Source organism: Platalea leucorodia, assembly GCF_965183815.1.
Source record: "Platalea leucorodia genome assembly, chromosome: 18".
NCBI lineage: Eukaryota > Metazoa > Chordata > Aves > Pelecaniformes > Threskiornithidae > Platalea > Platalea leucorodia.
Window position 1 is genome coordinate 6,883,863 of NC_138840.1, and position 20,954 is coordinate 6,904,816.

The 20,954-nt window shown below is 39.4% G+C and overlaps 1 protein-coding gene across 13 annotated transcripts in view; it reads right to left on the minus strand.

Moving 5' to 3' along the window:
- Nucleotides 1-20,954, minus strand: part of LOC309598772 (zinc finger MYM-type protein 4) — a 44,086-nt gene that overhangs the window by 13,547 nt on the left and 9,585 nt on the right. For 7 of the 13 annotated variants that reach the window (XM_082329670.1, XM_082329677.1, XM_082329678.1 and 4 more), the window contains 17 exons: nucleotides 17,644-17,686; nucleotides 16,144-16,674; nucleotides 14,491-14,558; nucleotides 13,728-13,898; nucleotides 10,827-10,905; nucleotides 10,145-10,397; nucleotides 8,082-8,256; nucleotides 7,753-7,965; nucleotides 6,288-6,438; nucleotides 5,501-5,616; nucleotides 5,098-5,370; nucleotides 4,463-4,613; nucleotides 4,015-4,187; nucleotides 3,486-3,636; nucleotides 1,713-1,853; nucleotides 1,377-1,414; nucleotides 42-186 (listed from right to left, as the gene is read on the minus strand). In XM_082329670.1, coding sequence (XP_082185796.1) covers nucleotides 42-186; nucleotides 1,377-1,414; nucleotides 1,713-1,853; nucleotides 3,486-3,636; nucleotides 4,015-4,187; nucleotides 4,463-4,613; nucleotides 5,098-5,370; nucleotides 5,501-5,616; nucleotides 6,288-6,438; nucleotides 7,753-7,965; nucleotides 8,082-8,256; nucleotides 10,145-10,397; nucleotides 10,827-10,905; nucleotides 13,728-13,898; nucleotides 14,491-14,558; nucleotides 16,144-16,674; nucleotides 17,644-17,686 — 2,872 coding nt within the window. Of the gene's footprint in view, nucleotides 1-41; nucleotides 187-1,376; nucleotides 1,415-1,712; nucleotides 1,854-3,485; nucleotides 3,637-4,014; nucleotides 4,188-4,462; nucleotides 4,614-5,097; nucleotides 5,371-5,500; nucleotides 5,617-6,287; nucleotides 6,439-7,752; nucleotides 7,966-8,081; nucleotides 8,257-10,144; nucleotides 10,398-10,826; nucleotides 10,906-13,727; nucleotides 13,899-14,490; nucleotides 14,559-16,143; nucleotides 16,675-17,643; nucleotides 17,687-19,286; nucleotides 19,681-20,954 lie in introns of those variants that run through there. The other 6 variants (XM_082329679.1, XM_082329675.1, XM_082329682.1 and 3 more) reach the window with 6 other exon arrangements.

The following is a 20,954-nucleotide window of genomic DNA, read 5'->3' on the forward strand; positions in this document are numbered from 1 at the left end:
ATACAGACTTCTATAAAATGGGTAGGAGATTAGATACATACCTGTCTGGCATTCTTTGTTTTGTGTGTGAGGTTTGCACGAGGTGGCCTTAGTCTGTGTGATTGGCTTGCACAATAATGCTTTGTTTTTTAGAAGCCTAGGTGGTTGTGATGGTGGCAGCTTTAGGGCATCTGTCTGAGTACTAGCCTGTTTGGAAAAATACAAATGAGGGCAGAGTCAGTATTGGTTTGAAGGACATCATAAGATTAGTATTTGTTCTCTACTATGGGAGGTTGAACAATTTAAAACTCTCCTTGCTGATAAAAATGATCATTTAAAAACTATTGCAAAAACATCTTGCTAATGTATTTGGTGCTTTCTGGTCTTCACCTCAATTTGTTTTAATCAAGCAATTGGCTTTCTTTTTTGTTGTTAACAGCGCAGTGAACAAATCTGCAAGAATGTTTGGTTTCTGTAGTCAAATAATCTCTATAAACTTTTGACCTTGGAATCATACTGATGGCAAAGATATAAAGAGGAGTTATGTCAAGATACTTTTGATGACTAAAAGCCTGGCTGATACAGATACCCAGAAAATTTAGTAAACTGATGCGAAACCACTGAAAAGAAATACAAGTAAAAAATGAACACAAATGCTGACAGCATCAGTATCACTTCCTGATTACACAGACTATTCGTGCTTGTACTAATTTCAGGTCCTGCTAACTGCAATTTTCAGTCATGCATTCAAATAACAGGATCTATTTCATTAGGGAAAACTCATACTCTCATCCATAAATGACACTTCAGCTAAAAGCAAGGTTGTCAGTCTTCCAGAACCTAAGAGCTACATAATAAAATCTTCATATTTTAAGAGAGTTCCAAGATGTATACCACATACCTCAAAGAGCCCAAGAATAGGAACTCTAGGAGCTATTCACAGATAAGCGGTGACAACGGTTCCCCACAGCTCTGTTACCACACTGCCAGGGAGTGGGGAAGGAAAGCTAAGCTGCAAGCGCTTGGTCATGTCAGCCCCGGCAGCCCACGCTGGTCCCCTTCCTCCCATGCCAGCCCTCTCAACATCACATCCCGCTTCTGCCACAAGCCCCAAGCCACACATGAATTACTTGAGAACTACAGCCATCTCAAGAGCTACAATTTGACAAGCTTTGTCTTAAAACATCTGATCAATCTGCAGTGGACGCAAAAGGACTTCTATACCATAAAACTTCTATCCATTTTAAAAAATGCATCTGCAAGCTGGATGAATTTTAAATCCCAACCACAATCAGGAAAAGCAGTTACAAAATGACGGTGCAAAATTCTTGGATACTTTACTTGTTATTGATACAATCTGGGCGAAAGTGAGAAAAAGAGTCTCTCGTAAAACTTACATCTCCTATTATTTTTGCTGTCACAGTAGGGACTGCACCTGTGAAGAAAAAAAACATACAAGAATAGTCTGTGTACTTATCATCAAGGACCATAACCCATATTCTGCCAAGGTCAAGAAAAAGAATTCCCATTAAACGCCATTCCCTGGTGTATGTACATAAATTTAAGTCATTATTTATACCTAGTTAAAGGAAGGACAAAACTGTAACCATCTGCACTGATGTGAAGCACAATGAAGAAGCGGCTGTGGTCCTCAGTGGAAAAGATCCCCGAGCAAATATCGATGTTCGGGAATAGAGATTTAAAAATACAGGCATCATATTCAGCAGTCTTACCCTGTAAAACATTGTTGGAGTTAACCGTAGGCTGGGCAGCAGGGGTGCTTGCAAGGGACACCACATTTGCTATGACAGGGGTTGAGTCCTTTCTCAAAGAAGGAGGGCCTGATGAGGAAGCTGGTGCCATAGAAAGGTTTGCTGGACAGAGTGAACAGAAGAAAACTAAAATAAGCAGTAAGATAATTTATAAAACAGCATTTCTGAAACAACACCCACCCTCCAGATTTATCGCCAAATGAAAAAGCCTGCTGTTCGAGAAGGGAATGTAGGTGTCAAACTGCAGCGTTTCAGTTTAAATAGGAGCTGGTTCCACAAGCAAACTTAAGCTGTTTCCCAGTCACCGAAACATTTCAGAAGTTCACCATAGTATGAAAGCAGCTTTCACTTTGTAATAGTATGTGTATTACAGCAGCACTCAGGAGACAAGAGGACTGGACGCCTCACTGTGCTCGGTACCGAACATACGTGGTATAGGAGACAGTTGAGATCCTGACAGACAATGAATGAGGTGAATTTTATGAGGCTCTCACATTTAGAGGAATTCTTAGGTTCTTTCCATTTGAAAGCACCATCCATTACCACATTACCATGAATTACCACATTTCATCAAAAAATACTGTTCTGAGGCACTGCATTATCCTGGCAGCCCCCCGTTCAGCGAGATGCCCGGAGCCCAGTTTTGCAAAGGCACTGCACACTTGCCTCCGCTGAAGTTGCAGGCACGCTTCTGGAGAAGCAGGCCCACCATACGTTTTGCTATCCTTACTAACAGCCAAATGTACTGGCAAGACCAGGAACGTCACGTGGTATAGTTACGGCCTGAAAGTATAAAGTTACTTATATATTACTCTTAATCAGGGAAAACAGCTCCCACCCATGTAAGCTGCAGATGCACACAAAGTTGAAGAGCTGAATATGGCTTGGTGCCTATTATAAACTTCCAGTTAATATTCTTTATTGCTTGTTGGGTACCTTACTGTTGCAGTCACCATCACTCAGTGGGAGATTATGCCCCTCTTTAGGATCAGTGCTATTTCTGCCCTTGTTTCGCTTCCTCTTCCTGTCTTTGGGGGCCTTTCTTCCTTTCTTCCCTTTGCATTTCATTCCCTACAGAAACTCACAGTTCCTATTCCTGTGGGCTTCATTCCCACCCTCCTTCCCATTCCATCTGCTAAAATAATAAGCAAGGAAACAGCTACAGCGCACATTAATCTTGCCATTGATACTTTAAGAATCAGCACTTAATGACATAGAAATGGTAACTCTTCGTATGCCTACAGACTACACAGAACTGGCTATTTTAAGTTCATATATGGAAGTCTGTGTTTACAACCATTAAGTCTCCTAATTTCACCACTTGATTTTTTTTTTCTAAAATGAACATTAACATTCTACTGTATCTGGCTATGTCTTATCAAGTACCGGAGACAAGCTAGGTATTTAACATGTCTTCAATAGATGTCAACACATTTCACCCTAATAAAATGGGCCTTTTCTAATGAAAGTGATTGAAAAGTAAGTGCTTTTGTTTCATCTTCTTTAAAATCACAATCTAGGTTTGGTATACGAAGCAATCTCATTTCATACCTGCAGAAGTTTGAAATTGTCTGAAGTAAGAGAGAGATCTAAAACTGAGCCCATTCAATGGCAATGGGCAAACCCCCCAGTAGAGGATGTATCTCAAAAAGTTCACTGAATCGGGTTTCCAAATAAATGTTCATATCACTGTCATGCACACCAAAAGACAATACTATTCCCAGCCTGTTTTACCTGTGTTGTTCGGGGGTGGAGGGTCAGAAACACTTTGTTGATTACAGAACAACAGAATACAAAGCAGATTGCAAAAATGCTTGATCTCCCCTTGCCATTTCATGGACTCACTGAGTTTACCTTGTCTCTTACAACCATCACACTTTGCCATCTAGGAAAACAGGAGTGAGGGAGAAATTAAACACACTTGTAAACAGCAACAAAGAGTATGTGTATAAAAACCTCTTTGCACCCTGCTCAGCAAATATAGTGTAAAGAAACCTGTAAGAGTGCATCATTTTTGCAGTGTAACACAAAGCAGCAGAACATGCGGTGTCAGTCTTCCCACAACCCATATTAGGTTTTCTCTATACAGAAAACTGGTACTCAAAAGTTAAGAAGGATTTACTCATCTCTCACATATATGTAATATATCCTGTGGACACAGAAGTCAACTGTGTAGAACAGGTAGTTCACATAGCTCCTCATGCACAAAGGTTTTGCTAACACGTTTATATTCTAGAGGATGCTATGTGAGAATATTGCTTACCTGGTAAAACAAAACTGTGAATTTAGACATGCACTCCTCTGAGCAAAATTCCTCCATTTTCCCCCCAAAGTGATTCTGGACCAGTTTGGGGGAAGTCTGTAAACAGTAACTGCACATTTTACAGTGGTTTCCCCAGCGCTTAGCCAAGTCATGTTTATAGAGCAGTTTACAACCTAAAAGAAGAGAAAATAGCCAGAAAACAAAAGCATTCTTCAATATCAAAATGACATTTGCTCAGCACTTCTAGCTCTTATATTTCATTATGTCTGTAATAATTTGTTGAAACATACCATTCAAATGTAAAGGGTGAACAAAGTTCTGTGTTTCTAAACCTAAAAAATTGGTTTTCTAACCTAAAACGGTTAGGTTTCTCTTAGGATCACCAATAATTTTAAGGCAAAACACTTCAGACTTGATTTGTCTGAGACACAGTCTTTTCCTTTCTTACCTTCACTACAGAATGGCTTATCTATGCCTGAGAATCGCACTGTCTCCTTGATAATTTTCTCAATTTTGCAGTATTCACACATTGCCATTACACTGCTCCTCTTCTTATATTCATCGCAGCAGGTCTTCCCACAAAACTGGAACATTTTACCCTGCAACACAGCCAGAATGTTTTGGTTTCAATGTTTCACATCCCAGATAATACATTTTAATTGTTAATAAAAACTCAGAAGCGTATTTATGCCCTTGGAAATCAACAACGGACAGCACTGGCGAGTAAGTCTCCCCATTTAGCTTTACTACAAAGACAGCACAATTTTCTGCAGAAAGCCCTCAACAATGTGCTTTGTCCTAGAATTAAAAGGACCATCTCTGGGACCAAGAATCAGGAATGTGCTTATTTAGCCAGGCAATCAATTGGGTTTTTTGGAGTTTTTTTTTCTGTTTTTAAGATCAAAGAGCTAGTATCAGTGTTAATTTTGGTAATGGTTAAATGATACCAAAATCAGTTCCAAATTCCTCCATAGCAGGTCATAGTAAGCAGCAGAGCAGTACTGACAGACCACCGCACATAAGCTACAATTTCTTGGGTTTCTGTTGAGAAATATGAGCTTGAAAAGCCCCAACCTTTCTTACCTTGTAGTCAAGCAGTTCTGGTTTGGTTGCAAACAATCTGTTACAGTGCTGACACCTGAGTTTTACAACAGGGCGGGCAAAAGTGACTTGCTGGGACTGGGCAGCCAGCCTCTGTAGACCAGCTGCAGCTGAGCTGCTCATGGAGCTGGGGGACACAGTCGAGGTGGTGCCACCTGCCGATACCGTTGCCCCCGAGGGAATGCTTACAATGACTTGACCTTGCGACAGAGGTACCACTGAGGAGTTCATTCCTGCAGGCTTGTTGAACAAATTCTGCAGGAAAGCAAATTGAGGAACAGACTTTATTTTACAATATGACATATTTTACCCGACATCCCAGATATTTACACCATCAATTTATTATTCTGTTAATTCAGCTAAGAAGAAATCCTAGATGTCACACCTGAAAAGCTATTACACAACTGTAGCTGCAAAAATTGCGTATGCTCCCATCTGACATAGCCAAGTGATACTGAGGGTTTGCTGAAGTTTTACAGCTGTTGCACTGAACTTGAACACCTGAGGGTGAAACAGAGAAGAAAAAGTGATTTATGCAACATCAAGTTGTATTGCAGATAATTTTGCCCTGTGCATACAAAAACAGAGAATCTGAATGACAAGCCAAGGTACACACAGAAGCCCAAGATGAAGTTTCTACAGATTCAGAAGCAGACGCTGCAGCTGCGGTGCCTGTTGCTTGCCAGATCCTTTAATTAATCTCCCAGTATCCCTAGGATGTCAGTAAGCATTTTTCTATTTTACAAGAAAAATAGCTGAGAGTATGTTTGCCTAGCTCAATGCAACAGTAGGCAGAGGTAACCAAGCTAATCACCCTGGAGAACAAGGGGCAGAATAGTCACAGCGGTGGTATGGCTATGTCCACAGAAATGGATTTGTCTAGCTGAGAAACCCACCAGCTGCACTTGCGAGAGCAGAAAATAGATTAAGGTTTATTATCATGTTTAAAGTCTCTAAACCCAAAGCTGAAATGGCTGTACTGTCACTGTTAGGTTCATCTATGGTAGGAAGTCCTTATGTTCTCATCTCGGCACCTCCCTTTTAAAAAAAAAGCCACTTTTCACCCTCCCCCCCACCCCAAAAGAGCATCAGCCTTAAACTTCAAGACAAATTAAGTTCGGATATGAGCTACAGGAAATTACGCTTCTAAAGAAGTAAAAGGATAAAGTTACCTGCAGAAGTAACCATTTTCACTCTATATGCCGACAAGCAGTTAACAGAGCAAAACAGTTCAGTTTTTCCCAAGTTATTTGTGCTCTCTATCATCTCGGCTGAAGATCTCAAAGATTTACACAGTGTGCAAGGTGTAATTTTAGCTGACTTCTGTGGAAACACGGAAATCGATCATTCATTTGAAACTCAGTATTTTTATTAACCTGGAAATTAATCACTAACATATAAAACACGTGTAAAAGTGGCTGCCAGTACACTTGAAACAGCACTTATTTTACAGCTGTATTATTTATGATGCAGATATACTTATTTGAGTTCTCCAGTATGCTTGCTGTATTCACACTTTGACCACCTGAGACTTGGGCTGTCTCTCATTCAGGGTAAGCGCTACCTTTGCAGGCCAGTTTAAACAGTACCGAGGCTGTCAGGGCGAAGGCCTCCGAGTGCAAACACCACTACGTGTTGTAATAGCATGTACCAAGCACCTTGGATCAGACGACTTCAATATTTTTGCTGAGAAGCAACATTTTGCTTATGATTTTTAATACATCGGCTATGTATGCAAGCAATATTCCCATGTAACAGATGAGAAAAGAAATGGAGAGGAGGAGGTTCCTCTCTCACCCACAAAACCCCAGGAACTATCAGAATGTATTTGGCAATTGAATTGAATGCTGTTTAAAAATCAATAAAAAATAGATAAGTCTTAAAAGCTTTGAACATACTGTATTTTCAGGAAGACTAACATATAGGAGGTTTTGATGTGAGATGCAAAAGCAGCATGAAATCCCTCTCCTTTCCAGCTTATTTAATTTAATTTCCACATTTGTTTCAGAGGACAACCAATGTTGTAAGTAATTTCCTGGATGAAATACTTTTACCAGATTTTTTTTTTTTAATTCATTAGGCCTTTCTTGGCCGAAGTGGCCTGAATAATGGGGCAGCAGAGTCAAGTTACAAAATGAAGTTACACTATCTTATCAGAGGGCAATTTTCCTTAAAGTAACTGCATTAAAATAAGTCAGTCAAAAATAGTTGAGCTATTATAATAAATTAAAGTTCTCTCAACTGCTCAGCTCTTTAAGAGGCTCCACTATAATCATAAATAGAATATTAAGTTTAAAAATTAAACCCAAAATTATCAACTAATTATTGCTTTTCCTCTCCACTTAATTTAAATGCTACAATTTAATAGAGAATACTCAAACAGGGAGCATCTCAAAGGCTGAAAAAAGTCACAGTGGACTGCTGCTGAGTGGTCCCACGGTGTCTTTTCTCACACTGGAATACTCTGGTAGCCGGTTCAGCGGCAAGGGAAACAGAGCCAACGTGTTTGGGCAAAGATTAAGCAGCAAATGGCAAAAGGAGTTACCTTAGACCGAGACAGTAACTGAAATAATATACTAATAAATTCAGCGTTTCTTAAAATCAAAGACATATTTCTAGTATTCTGTCAAAATATACCTGCTTGTATGCTGTCACACATGTCGAACTGCAGAACTTTTTTGACTGTCCCTCTATTTGAAGCATGTGACATTGGCCAGAGCCACTGTAGCAGTATCCTCCGCAATTCTCACAGCAGTTCATGGTCAAGTTGTTAGCTGAGCGGAACTTGGAGAAGCAGGCATCGCTGCAGAGCTTGTGGACAACGTTCTGGTAATTCACTTCGTGTCTAATCTGGAAGAAAAGAAAGAATATATAACAAGAATATAAAGAATATGTATGTTCATCTCTGAGCTAGCACGTTGTCCTGATCTAAAGGAAAATCAAATGAAAAAGAAGTCTGTAATTACCACTGCATTCTTCTGGCACATGCTGCACTTGGTTGAAATGCTGTTAGTATGAATAGTAACAACAGGTTTCCTCTTCAGTTCATATGTAGAAAGACATGACTGGCTACAGAAATCCTTACTGGAGTTTGTATTGTCAAACTGGGCAGTGATTACATCCTTTGGATTTAGAATGTCTCTGTGGAAAAAAGAAAAACAAAGAGATAAAGAATTAATGTTGGTTTCATGTCAACTTGCTGTGCTTTCTTTTTCTGCAGACTAAACATTCTCTAGAAGAGGGTGGATTCATTTAATTTAAAGCTTTTCTTTTTGCTGATCTAAGTATCTGACTTCATGTTTCTTTGCCTATTAGGAAAATAGCTAAGAAGTACAATTCCCAAGTAGATATTTTGTGAAACATTTTGCACATGGACTTAGGAGTGGCCTATAAATACATTAAGCTGTATCATTAAATTTTTTCAAAAGGAACTGGGAAAAGATAACTGTTTTGCACAGTCTTTACTAAAAAAATATTTAGAAAGCAGGATATGTGGAATAATTCTCTTTAACAATGAAAATACCAATCATAATGGGGTAGGGAAAAAAAAGGGAAAAATGAAAGCTCACAATTTCTAATCACCACCTAGTTCAGTTCAAACGGTCTGACTAGTATTGTAACTTTCCACCTCTTATCTCCCATCTACAGTTTTGTTTACTTGTTGCTGGATTTAACAAACTGACCTTTCTCCTTATTTCTTCTCTCTTTTGAAACAGTCATTCACAGAAAAGTTTCAAAGCCCTTAAGTCAAAAACCTAGGAGGAAATATTTATATAATTTTCTTGGTTGGAAGGATGCCTCCTTCTCACTTGTCTTGTCAGAGGTAAACCATTTTTCAACAGAATAAATACAAATTACAGCCAAGACTGCTAAACTTTATTACAAGGCCTTTTCACACTGCGACAGCAAGTGAAAAGAATAATTAATTGAAGTCTCAAGTTTAAGTTCAGCTGACCTTGTAAAACCGAAAGTAATAAATTTGTTGTTGAAGAAATGATGAACAAAGCAGCATTCCTTTTGCAAAGTAACTTTCATAACTAAAAATAATACATATGAATAATTCTGCTCTATAAACAGACTGTAGCACAACCAGTCTGCAAAGTTATTTGCCTCAAGTTATGGTATAGTAATATGACATCTTAAAGAGCTAGTCACAAAGGTCTCCTTTTGCTAATTTGGAGATAATAATACAAATGAAAAAAAAAAAATCAATAATTAAAATGTTTTTAGAGCTGAAGATTCAGGCCTGTGGTTCCAACAGGACCGTGGAAAATGTACATCTTCTTTTCTAAAGAATTTTTTCCAAGTAGGCTCACAAAAGCAAACCTCGCCTTTCCACTCTAGGCCTAGGTAGAAAGTAGCTGATTTAGGTGCTGAAACCCCAACTACCTGAAAAACTCAATTCTTAACAAATTTAATTTCTCTACATCTTATGAAGGTTTAGCACCATGAAATAACAGCAGCAGTGACATATTTTGAAGAGCTAAAACCTACAGACATCTAAGCTCACAGAATGGAGCCAGACTGGAAAGTTAATTTTTTTTTTTAGAATATCAGGAAATATCCTGCCTCAAATATATTAATTTACCCATGTGTTATTTCATTTTACAGGGTTCAGTAAATCTATTTTCATCTAGAAGAAATAATACATAAAATATTTTTTGAAAATGTACTCGTTAGTGGTTTTGAGCGTGCAACAACATTTTAAAACGGCAGGAAAGCGTAGTATCTTTTGAAATACAGTTTTTAGTATTTGGCTCATTTAAATTAAAAAAAAGATAAGATGCACACTTCACAACAGAGGCTTTTAAATCTAGGCGTATGTAAAATCCAATTAACAAAGTGGTACTGAAAGCGGACAGACCAATTAACAAGTAACAGTATTGGCCACGATTTTTTGAAGAAGAGAATTCTGCATTACAGAAGCAGGCATTACAGAAACAGCATGTTGCGTAAAAAGAGAATTGAAGCCTTTCATTATCTGCTTGAATATCAGTTATTACTAGAACAAATTAAAACACTGTCCTACTTTGAGCAGCTTGAGCAGGTTTTCTTGGTAGAAGCTGGTGGGCGAGAAGCTGGAACAGTGTATCCAGTGAGGCACAGTGTGGAGCAGAAGAGCTGGGTAGAGCCTTTCCTCTGGTATGCGGTTTGCCCCTTCTGCAGGATTTTTTTACAGCCAGAACAGGAAACCCGAACAGCTGTGGTTGGAACTGAAGGAAGCATTTTATTCATGCCAGAGGATGCCACAGCAGGCTGGAAACCTGATGACAGCTGTGGAGCTAAAAAAAAAAAAAACCACAGAGAAAACATAGAGTAACTGTTATATATGTACGACACATAATTCACTTCTGTGCGGGGGGCAAGCACAAAGCTTATGACTTCATTTGGGTTGTCGGGGTCTAAGGGAGAATTAAATAGCAGATGAACTCTCCATAAATACGTGCACTGTGCTGGTTTTCTGCATAGTAGATTGTTTCAACTACTCTTAAGACTGAGAATGCACTTTTAACATCCCTTTCACATTCAATTTGCCTCAAAAATACAATTATTTCTTAATCTCTGAATTTCATTGTCTCTAAAACAAACTAGTTCTTTTTCTTCTACTTGGGTCAGACCTAGCAAATGAAATGCAGAATAACCTGTGAGACTATTTGCAAAGGTGATATATTTTACAGGTTTAAATAAAGTTAGTCTTGCCTATTCCTTACCAAGAGGACTGCCACTGACTGAAAATACAGCACTGATTTTCAGCTCCCCTTCCTGAGTTTTTGGCTGTTGGCCGTACTCCTAAAACAAAGGGAAAGGAAAAGGAGAACAAATACACACATGTAATAAAAGGTTAAATGATTTCCATGCTTTCATAATGCTGTATTGAATCTTAAGTCCAGGAAGACAAGGGTAAGTCTCCTAAGCCTGCTCCAAAGGCCAGGTTTGCAGATGTTGCTGTATGAGCACCACACACACAACCTGCGCAGAGGTTCACAGCAAACTACAACCGAGGGTGTCGCGTAGAAATGGAAAAGCACGGCCGCCCGGTGCATTCCCCTTTCCAGCTGTGCTCCGAGACACCTCAGAATTCAGCCAGACAAAGATGAAGAGAAATCTCTGCTTTCCACTCAGGCAAACTTTCCATCTAGAAGTGCTTTGCAGTCCTTGCCCCTACCGTGTGAAACAAGCTTTATCTCCACATTCATAGACGATAACAATGAAACAGAGACTAGGACCTAGATGGTGAGAAGCATTCTGTACTTAACCGCGAGTTAAGTACCTTGGAGGAGCCTTAAGGTGAAGCTTCACAGCAGATCAAAGCTGGCACCGCTAGAGCCAGACCATCACAGTCCCGACTTAGACTGGCTTCAGTGACAGGGAAATAACCTCACACTTTCTACAGGATGAGAAAATCCCTACAGACGGTCGCTTGTGGAATAGCTGACATACTATAAATTACGAGCTTACTCCACAGCAGCTATTCATACTTTGACACCATGCTTCTTGCCTGTGCTCTCCCTAGAAATCTGAACCATAAAGCAGCTTGTAACATTCTACATGTAAATCTTAATAGGCTGAAAAGCATAATCTCTTGGAACTACAGAGATGATAAGATTTAACCTACTTACAGTCATTTGAGAGTAGTGAGGGCATGATGTCATGTTATGACTGAGCTAAATTCACAGTTGCTGTCTGGCTGCAAGGCAAGCCAATTCAAAATCACTAAGCAAAACTAAGCTCTCCCTTTTCAGTGGCAGTGGACTGCTCCCTCATCGTAAGCCATCTCCTAAAATTACACACTAACATCCACATAATATATGCTAAAACTTAACAGTTCTTTTGCTCCTGTGGGAAAATTACAAGTTTCTATACTAGGACAATCGAACTATTTCTCAACAGGTTTCCCAGGAGAACGGGCAATGGTTTTCGTTCATCATGTGAACCATCAGACAGAAACACTCAAGTCTCAAGTAAGAGATGCTTTTAAGCTGTGTATGGGCATGCTATGATGACGGGTTTTAACGCAGCAAGTCTTTTTTAATATTACAATTTAAAAACTAGTGATTTGCAGAAATACAGTTTTTTAAGCATTTTAACTGCAGTTTTATCCTTAGTCAATACTAATAAGAGAAATGGAGGCAAATCCTGACATCAACTGTGCATGATCAAGTGTAGTTTCACAGCAGTGTAACAGTGTTGAAAGCCAAGAACCTTCAGCTCCAACTATCGGTTACAGCAAGAAATGCTTTCGTCTTTCAGGATGCATGAAAAAACCAAAAAACCCCACATTAATTCCAATCTAAAGCAAAACAAAATGGACCTTCATCAGTTCTCCTACTTTTCCAGTATCAGGCAGAGTTGAAAATTACAGGATTTTACTCCAGGAATTAATATTTTGAAGAACATGATATTTGATACTTAAATTCTTCAAATCTTCACTTTTACTTATTAATATGATCTCTGATAACCACAGACATCTTGCATTGCATTCCCCACAAATCCACACAGCAGATGCCATCTTGGGAGGACAAAAGAATAGACAGATTTAACTAACCTACACACGGTTTGACATTATATATGCTTAAAGAAAAATAAACCCAAACAATCTCACGGACACTGAACAATTGAAGGGCAGTGAAATCCGAATAGTTTCAAATACTTAGTTTACTTCTTTATTTTATTAAGACAAGAGTATTATGGGAAAAGAAGAAAAAATGTTGGGAAGACAGGCCCAGAGAGAAGAGGAGGTATAGCAGAAGTACACAGAATGATGCTAGAAAAACTAACGCCTGCACAAGAACACCAGCGCTCTAGTGGCGATGCAAGTGGGATGAATCACCTTGGGAAGTTTTGCACACCTTTAACTGCACGTAAATTTTGGCATGTAACCCAAAAAATAGCAGTGAGGAGACAGGAATTGCAACACAGATCATTTCCCTGGTGTCACACAGCAAACCAGTGGCAAAGAGACCGGTTCGAGCTCAGCAATCCTTGCCCCAGCACCACTCAATCCATAGGTCAGACTTTCTCCATTTTGCAAGTATTGAACTTTTTACCTGTATCGTCATAAAAAATGTCAGTCTCAAATGAGAAAGTCACTTTGACACATGCTTAAATTGACTTCACTGACACGTATGTATTTAAATATTTTGCTAAGGTAAAACCTCTAAGTGTTAATTTAAAGCAAGAACAAACAACGAACCACTGTGCTCGCAAAGATAACCTTTAAGAGGGAAGTACTAGGAATAGCACTGTTTCAACTACACATCTCTAACTGTAACAACCCACAAAATACTCAGTAAAACATGATTTACATTTTATTTCCTAGTGAGACCGAGTTGAGATAAAGTGTCTATGTTGCCACAGATTTCATAATGAAACTTTTACAGCACTTTGCTTTGTCTCTAACTGAAAAGCAAAACATTTTCAGTGACATGGTAACATGACATCAAAAAGTTGGGGGTTTGGGTTTCATGGTAGTGTAAGAGGGAAAAATCCTTCTACTAAACTATGTTCTTCAAGTTAAATTTCGGTCAACAAACCAAATAAATTGCTGAATTTACGTCCAGCTTATGCGGTCAGCTGTCAGACCAAAATGAGAAATGCAATGGGAAACTTACCTCGGAATTATCAGGTTCATCTTTAATTTTGTCTAATAGTCCCTGCTGTGGGGCCATAGCTTTATCATATTCGTCATCCAAAGGCTCCTCCTTAATTCTAATATTTGGTGCAAAGGAATTCCCCAGCTCTTGTCCAATAGATTCCTTACTAGAAAATAGGTAGCTAGACTCCTGAAACAATAATATGAAAAAGAATTCACCCTCCTGCATCTGCCATTAGGAGTTGGGCTGCTACCAAGGGGAGTTTCTGTTGCAGACCAAGAGAAATGGGTCCTGCCACTGGAAGGTGGGAGAAATGCTGGGCAGCAGCTGCTGCCTCTACCTCCCTGCAGCACCCTCTGTCATCCCACCCCCAATCCTTTTCACTCCTCTGGACAAAGCAGAAGCCACCCAGCTCTCTAAGTTGGTTGTCAGTAGGGGCATTCGGCTGTTGGGGCAGTGTCTCCTGTTGATACAGCTGTTCCCTGTCTCATCTGGAAAAAAGGCAGCAGGTCAGATGGATGCATCCAGGTCTAGATTCGGTTCACCAGTCAGTCAGACCATGCTGAACATGAAAGTGGCTATCAAAAGAATCCTCAATCCAAAGAGAGGGTCAGCAAAATTTTACAAAATTATATGCACTGTTTAAGTAGCAAAGATGTCTAAGAGTCAGAAGATCAGTTTTCTTGATACTCAAATTTACACTCAAATACAAAATACGTATTTTGAATTATTCCAGTATATCGCTGCACTTGCAAAAGTGTTTGAAAGATCTATAGCTTACCCTGAAGTTAGTTTCTGGAGTTTGTGGCGCTAACTGCGTCCGTAATGTTTCTTCTACTTGATTATGAACTGAGGAAAACATATACATTAAATATAAATGAATACAGATTCCAACGCATTTCCTTTAAAACTATCTAGAGTCTCATACGGATCCCCAACCCCATAGTCTCACAGCACCTCAGAAGCATTAAACTACTCCCTTCCTCCTCCCTGCAAATAAGACGGTAATCCTTAAAGAGAATTGACATTTTTTATTATTCTATCGGGTCATTATTTTCCCATTCCAGCAAAATGGTTGTAAAATTCTGAGGCGAATTTTTCGTTCAGAATTTTCTCCACCCCAGTGAGTTCCGAACTCTGCCACGTTTTGACATTTAAATCAGAAAATATTTTTCAGAGCAACAACCTTCATCCTTTTCTTTGCAGTTCTGGTCTTTTGCCTCTTCCCCCCTTCTCAGGAAACAGTAGCTTATGCTTTTTTAGCATGTATCTTTTTAAAAATACTGGATTTGTCTGGATACTGGATGCTGCCTATGAGCATTTACTATTGCTGTTTCAATTACTGACTACTCTACTTGAGGCTACGCAGCTTTCAGCCACAATCTTATAACTGTAGGTATTTACAATTTTCTGAAATACATCTTTTGCACAGAAATATTCTTCACTTGATTTCTACCTGAAGGTAAAAGTAAAGAGACATTTTTAACTCTTCTTTATTTTAAAAACATCCGTAATGTTTCTCTATCATTTATGGAACCTGGAAGTGCTGATTTTAAGATGCTGTTACTAAACATACAAAGTTTAAATATCAGAATTGTAAGCTGTGAATCCGAACAAGTAGCCAGGAGGCTCTCGCTAGTTGCCCTACCCTCTCTCCATACAGTCTTCTGAATAAAATTAAATCGCATGTTCCAGCCTGAACTCCTTCATTCACTGTTCTACTGTAACTTTCAGAGCCTGGGAAGTCAAAAACAGGTGTGTGGGCAGCAAGACTACTGGTGACTCTCAGGCTCCCTCAAATGAGGAATGGATTACAGGCATCTCTGGTTCTCTCCATGTTGGCTGGACAAAGTCCAAGACGCAAGGATCTGAGGAAGAAGGAGAGCAGCCTCCCAGGACAAGCAGATCTCAAGTTACTCCCTGGCTGACTTCCTGCAGACACTAACACATTTCTAGCAAACCTTTCCATCATGCTACTGTGAAATGCCTATTGTTTTAAATACATATACATCAATGAAGAATGGGTACTTTGCTCAAAAAAATCTTTCCTGGCCACCAACTTAACCTAAACTTTGTCATCTTTTCTTTTCAGGAGTTCCAAGGTCTATAAAAATCAGTGAGAAAAAACAAAAGGAAGCTTGAATTGTCACCCAGCTTGGTTTAGTAAACCACAACAACAAAGGATATGTTGAGGCCTTGAAACAAGCTGTGGAGGATGAGACCCTCCCCAATGCTGCCAGGTCCTTCTGCAAATCCTAGTCCTAATACAGAGTTTGTTGTATTTCAGGGTTCTTTATAAAATGCTTCCCTACATACAGCTATGCATATTCTTTTCAGCAAGATGATGTTTTTAATAACTAGCCCTATTTCTAATTTCTGTCTAGTTCTTTCTTCCTCTTTGCTGGGTAGCCAGGTCTACGATGTCAACAGTTACCTGCTTTGTCAAGAAAACTGCTTTTCAATCTAGAATCCATATCTTTAGGGATTTTTTCCAACCGTTTTTCACGTTCTTGGAAATGTCCTTCTCTATTCTTGTCCTTTGCTGAAAAAGTCTCTTTGCCATTATCTCTTGTTATGCTAAAATCTTTTCGAATTGATTTAAATACAGGGCCCTGCTCAAATGGTGAAGTGAGATCCTTTTGGATTGCATTCTGAATCTGAATTTCTTTTTCACTGTCCAATTCATGTTCTGTAACTCTCTTGCCCTCTTCCAGATGGTCTTCATCATGAATCGCTGAAGAAAGAGTGTCTTTTGGAGTGAAATTTTGATCATCTTCGTTGTCGCTCCCAACTACAGGTATGCCTGCAAGATCCCCAGAGTTCAGAAAATAATCATCATCATCATCATCCAGCAGTGAGTTTTCAGATCCTGTTCGATTCTGTATTCCGTAAGATATGCTATCGAGGGCAGGTGTTAAGTTGTGGTCAGTGTCCTCAGACATTTCTGCATCCAGAATTTCACCACCTAGGGAGAAAAAAAAACCATCAACAGTCAGAAAATTCACCAACTTTATATGTAACAAAGGACAAGTGTAAGTGGCCTTCACTAATCTGTCTGATGCTGCAATTCCTTGAATATTCTAAGCCTTCTTGGGCCAACATTACTGATAAAACATTGCTGACATAAGAAACAGTTCTGTCCCACTCACCACTCAGTGAAGCAGAAGCTGAACTGAGTAAAACTAACCAAAGAAAGAAATAACATTAACTTCAGTTCATCTCATTTGTAACAATTGTGGAGAAGGCAACTGTCATGGTTTAACCCGGCAGGCAGCTAAACACCACACAGCCTTTCGCTCACTCCCCCCCACAGTGGGATGGGGGAGAGAACTGGGCCGGGGGGGAGTAAGATTCATGGGTTGAGATAAAGACAGTTTAACAGGACAGAAAAGGAAGGGGAAATAATTATAATAGTAATGATAAAAGAATATACAAAATAAGTGATGCACAATGCAACTGCTCACCACCTGCCAAGTGATGCCCAGCCAGTTCCCGAGCAGCGGCCCCCCGGCCAGCTTTCCCCCAGTTTACATACTGGGCATGGCGTCATATGGTATGGAACAGCCCTTTGGCCAGCTGGGGTCAGCTGCCCTGGCTGCGCCCCCTCCCAGCTTCTTGTGCACCCCCAGCCTTCTCAGTCGGTAGAGCATGAGAAGCTGCAAAGTCCTTGACTTAGTGTAAGCACTACTTAGCAACAACTAAAACATCAGTGTGTTATCAACATTATTCTCATATGAAATCCAAAACACAGCACTATACCAGGTACTAGGAAGAAAATTAACTCTATCCCAACCAAAACCAGGACAGCAATGCAGAGAGGGAATGAGTAGCAAGGGCTAGGAGAAGGGCAAGATAGTATTTTTCAGCAGCAATGATACTTCTAAGAAGCATTTTGTGAAACTATGGCCTTATATAAATAAATAAAAATACTTACATTTTTCTGTAATATCAAATACCGCATCAGATTTATCTTCAAACTGTAAAAAGGAAAGCACTATATCATTATCTTGGTCAGCTGCTACGTACTTTGCTAAAAAGTATCTGATCAAAAACAAAATCAACAAGAAGGAACACAATTCCTCCTCCTTCCTTTCTTGCCCCAAGCAGAGTTCTACAAATTAAGACTGTTACACTGCTGAGAAGTCACATTTACCCTAACAAGTTCAGAAGTACACAGAAAAAACACACAATGAAAATTCAGAATTAGCGTTGCTTCCCAGAGAAGGTGGAGGGGAGAGGGGAGGGAAGGGAATGTCAAAATTTTCACTTCTACCTGAGATACTTATACCAGGTCAAGATCATAGATTCTGTCCTCTCTGATGCTCTATGAGCCTTCATTTCCCCTGAACATCATAAATGGAAAAAAATAGCAGCATATACAGCTTCCACTGACGTGGGCTGCACAGATCCAAAGGTTTCATCTCTCTAACAGGGAATGTCCCCTTTCCAGGAACAGTGAAATGTAATGCTTAACCTCCTAACAGTAACGAGACAATGAGCGTCAGTACGAGCGTGACCAAAGGAGCAGCAGATGATGACTCCGAGTGCTGTACAAAACATCCGTTTACATTAAACATTCTCTGACAGACGTTAAAGTTGATGGCATGTTTGAATGCTGTCTGAAGAAGTATGCGCGCTCAGCATAATTAAAGCTTCCTTTAGAATGTCCAGCTCATTAGCATCCTTCCTTTCTGCCTAAAAGATAACAGCAATCTATTTAAGTCATCTCTCCTTTCTCCATATCTCCAGCTCTACGCTTTCTTTGCTGGTAGATCCTGCTCACACTTCAATTCTTAAGCCATCTTAAGGGAAGTAACGGGATTTGATAGCAAAGGGATGATCTCTAATTTCATTTAACTCAAGTCATTTAGTTGATAAATCTGATATTCCACAGGACTGTGATGGGAACTATCAGTTTAGTAGCAGCCAGCTCCGGGAAAGGATGACAACATATTGTCCCAGCGTTCATCTGATGGCAAAACGTCCGTCAGTCTCTTTCCAGTATCACTTGCAGGTCTACAAAGACAAGTTAGCTCCTTCAGTTTATTCTGACACACATGGAATAGTGAGGACCTGTCCAGCATTGTGAGTATCAAGAAAATTTGATACTGCACCAAAACTTTCCAGCTTCTCCGAGCACATAGTTGAGGCTGGAAAAGTGAAATATAGAACCAAAAGAAAAAAAAAAAGTTACACTTTTCCACAAGGCTGATGCAAGTCTACCCGTAGTAATTATCTAGAGGAAAAAAAGAGTAAGGAAACACCTTCTAGTAAGGTTTGCAAGGCCTGAGTTCTGTTACTGCTATAATGATCCTAGGAGAGTCTCCAGAGATGCAAGTTTAATGCTGATCTAGAAGTCCACTTGCAGTCACCTAAGTTTACACTAGCATAAAATTAATCCCCATAAATACTGGATATACTTAGTGCTATCACCAGATGCTGAGGACAAGGATAGCGGTGGTGTACCGTTTTTACAGAAGAACAGAAAAAGGAACTTGTTGCCATTTGATAATAATATCAGAGTATGAAGCCTTGGGAGGCAAAACTAATAGCCTAGGTCCTTTTCTCTACGCTGACCTTCCTTGATCCTTCTCTTGCTTCCCGTCACTAATGCTTTCTTCTCCAAGAAAGTCTCAGACAGTTTGCTGGTAGGGGGAGAGAAGTTTTCAGCTGAGATGAAGCATTAGATCATCCTTTTCTTGAAGCAGGTTTGTATCAAAGTAGTTCTTTCACTCTTTTGAGATCCAGAGTACCTGTGGGAAAATATTCTAGGACCACAATCCTGGTTACCTTATACATCCAAACCCTAGGTATTCCTCCTCCTCTGGTGATAACAAATCCTTTAATAATAGGTGACAAAAACCAGAAATATTGTTCTTAGAAAAAGAATAAATTTTGAAGTCTGGACCTCTCTAACTGTTCCATTCAAAGAAATAACATGCAAATCAGCACAAGGGGCCACCTGCAAGAGACCATTAGGGACTACCATAAATATTTTGGACAAGTTGGAAAACATTTACAATCTACCTGGCAGGAACCCAAGACACTTCCCAACCACACGGTCATCCTAGGAAAAAAAAAAAACCTATTTTGTTTCTTTTCTCTTTCTCTTGTGAGGCTATCAAAATAAGAGATCATCTTGAATATTTTCTTCCGTTAAAAGCTTTTGAGGTACAGAGGAAGATCTGTGTCTGTGGTCAAAAGCTTCCATTGGTAATACTTATAAAACAAGAACTTCAGCATCTGATAATACCAGCAGTCTTACCTAAGCCACCATCTAGTTTCTGATGGTGAAGAGCATCAGAACTCCCACATGGTGTAAATCCAAAGAGGAAACTAGGGAAGTGTTTGTGTGCTTGTGTGGATATATATGTATCTACATACGCATAAATCTCTCTCTCTCTCCCCCCTCAATAAATTACTCATTCCACAACAGTCTCTAACCCGACTATGCCCCGAAATGAGGGCTCATATACCTTTTTTCTGAATTAGCGTGGGGTATTCTCTCAATTATATACACTTCTATTCCCTTCCTGAATCCTATTACAATCTTGTTTAATGCCATCTCAGGAGGAAACTCGGTATAGCAATAGTTACATAAAAATATATCACCTTAATCAGTGATGTAAGTTGGCTTTCACTGGATTATGGTCTTGTATTACACAGAAATGTAAGTAATAATGCCCAACTTACTATTTCTGTATTATTCTATGACATTTCTGCAAGGCAATTCCCTCTCTCACCAGTGCTCATACTTCCTCCTTTGATTAGTTGTCATCACTCTTAATTCTCTTTATTTCTTCTGCTCAGATTTTTTAAGATTTGGTGAGTAGTGGAACAGAAGTACTCTAGAGGCAAACATGAAACTGATTCATCAGATGGCATTTCCTATGGGTCATTTTTAACAGATCTAAAAAGAGGCACCTCAATATCCCAGATTAAGTCCTAGATAACTACGGAATGGAAAGCATCAGGAACAGAAAGTTTTCTGTTAAAATACTCTAGGCTTCAACTCCTCAACACAGTCCTCAAAACGCACTTACAGTTGTAAAACAAAACTCAAGAATATGATATTTTAAAACACCTTCATTCAATCACTTTGGCTAATATTTTTCCAGAGAATAACTTAATGATACTTAGCGCTTTTAAGTAGTGAGCATTCCCTAAGAGTTTAAAACAGAACAGTTTAAGTTTGATATTAGCAAAATCAAATGTTTTAGGATATATCTTTCTTAGTGGCTCTGT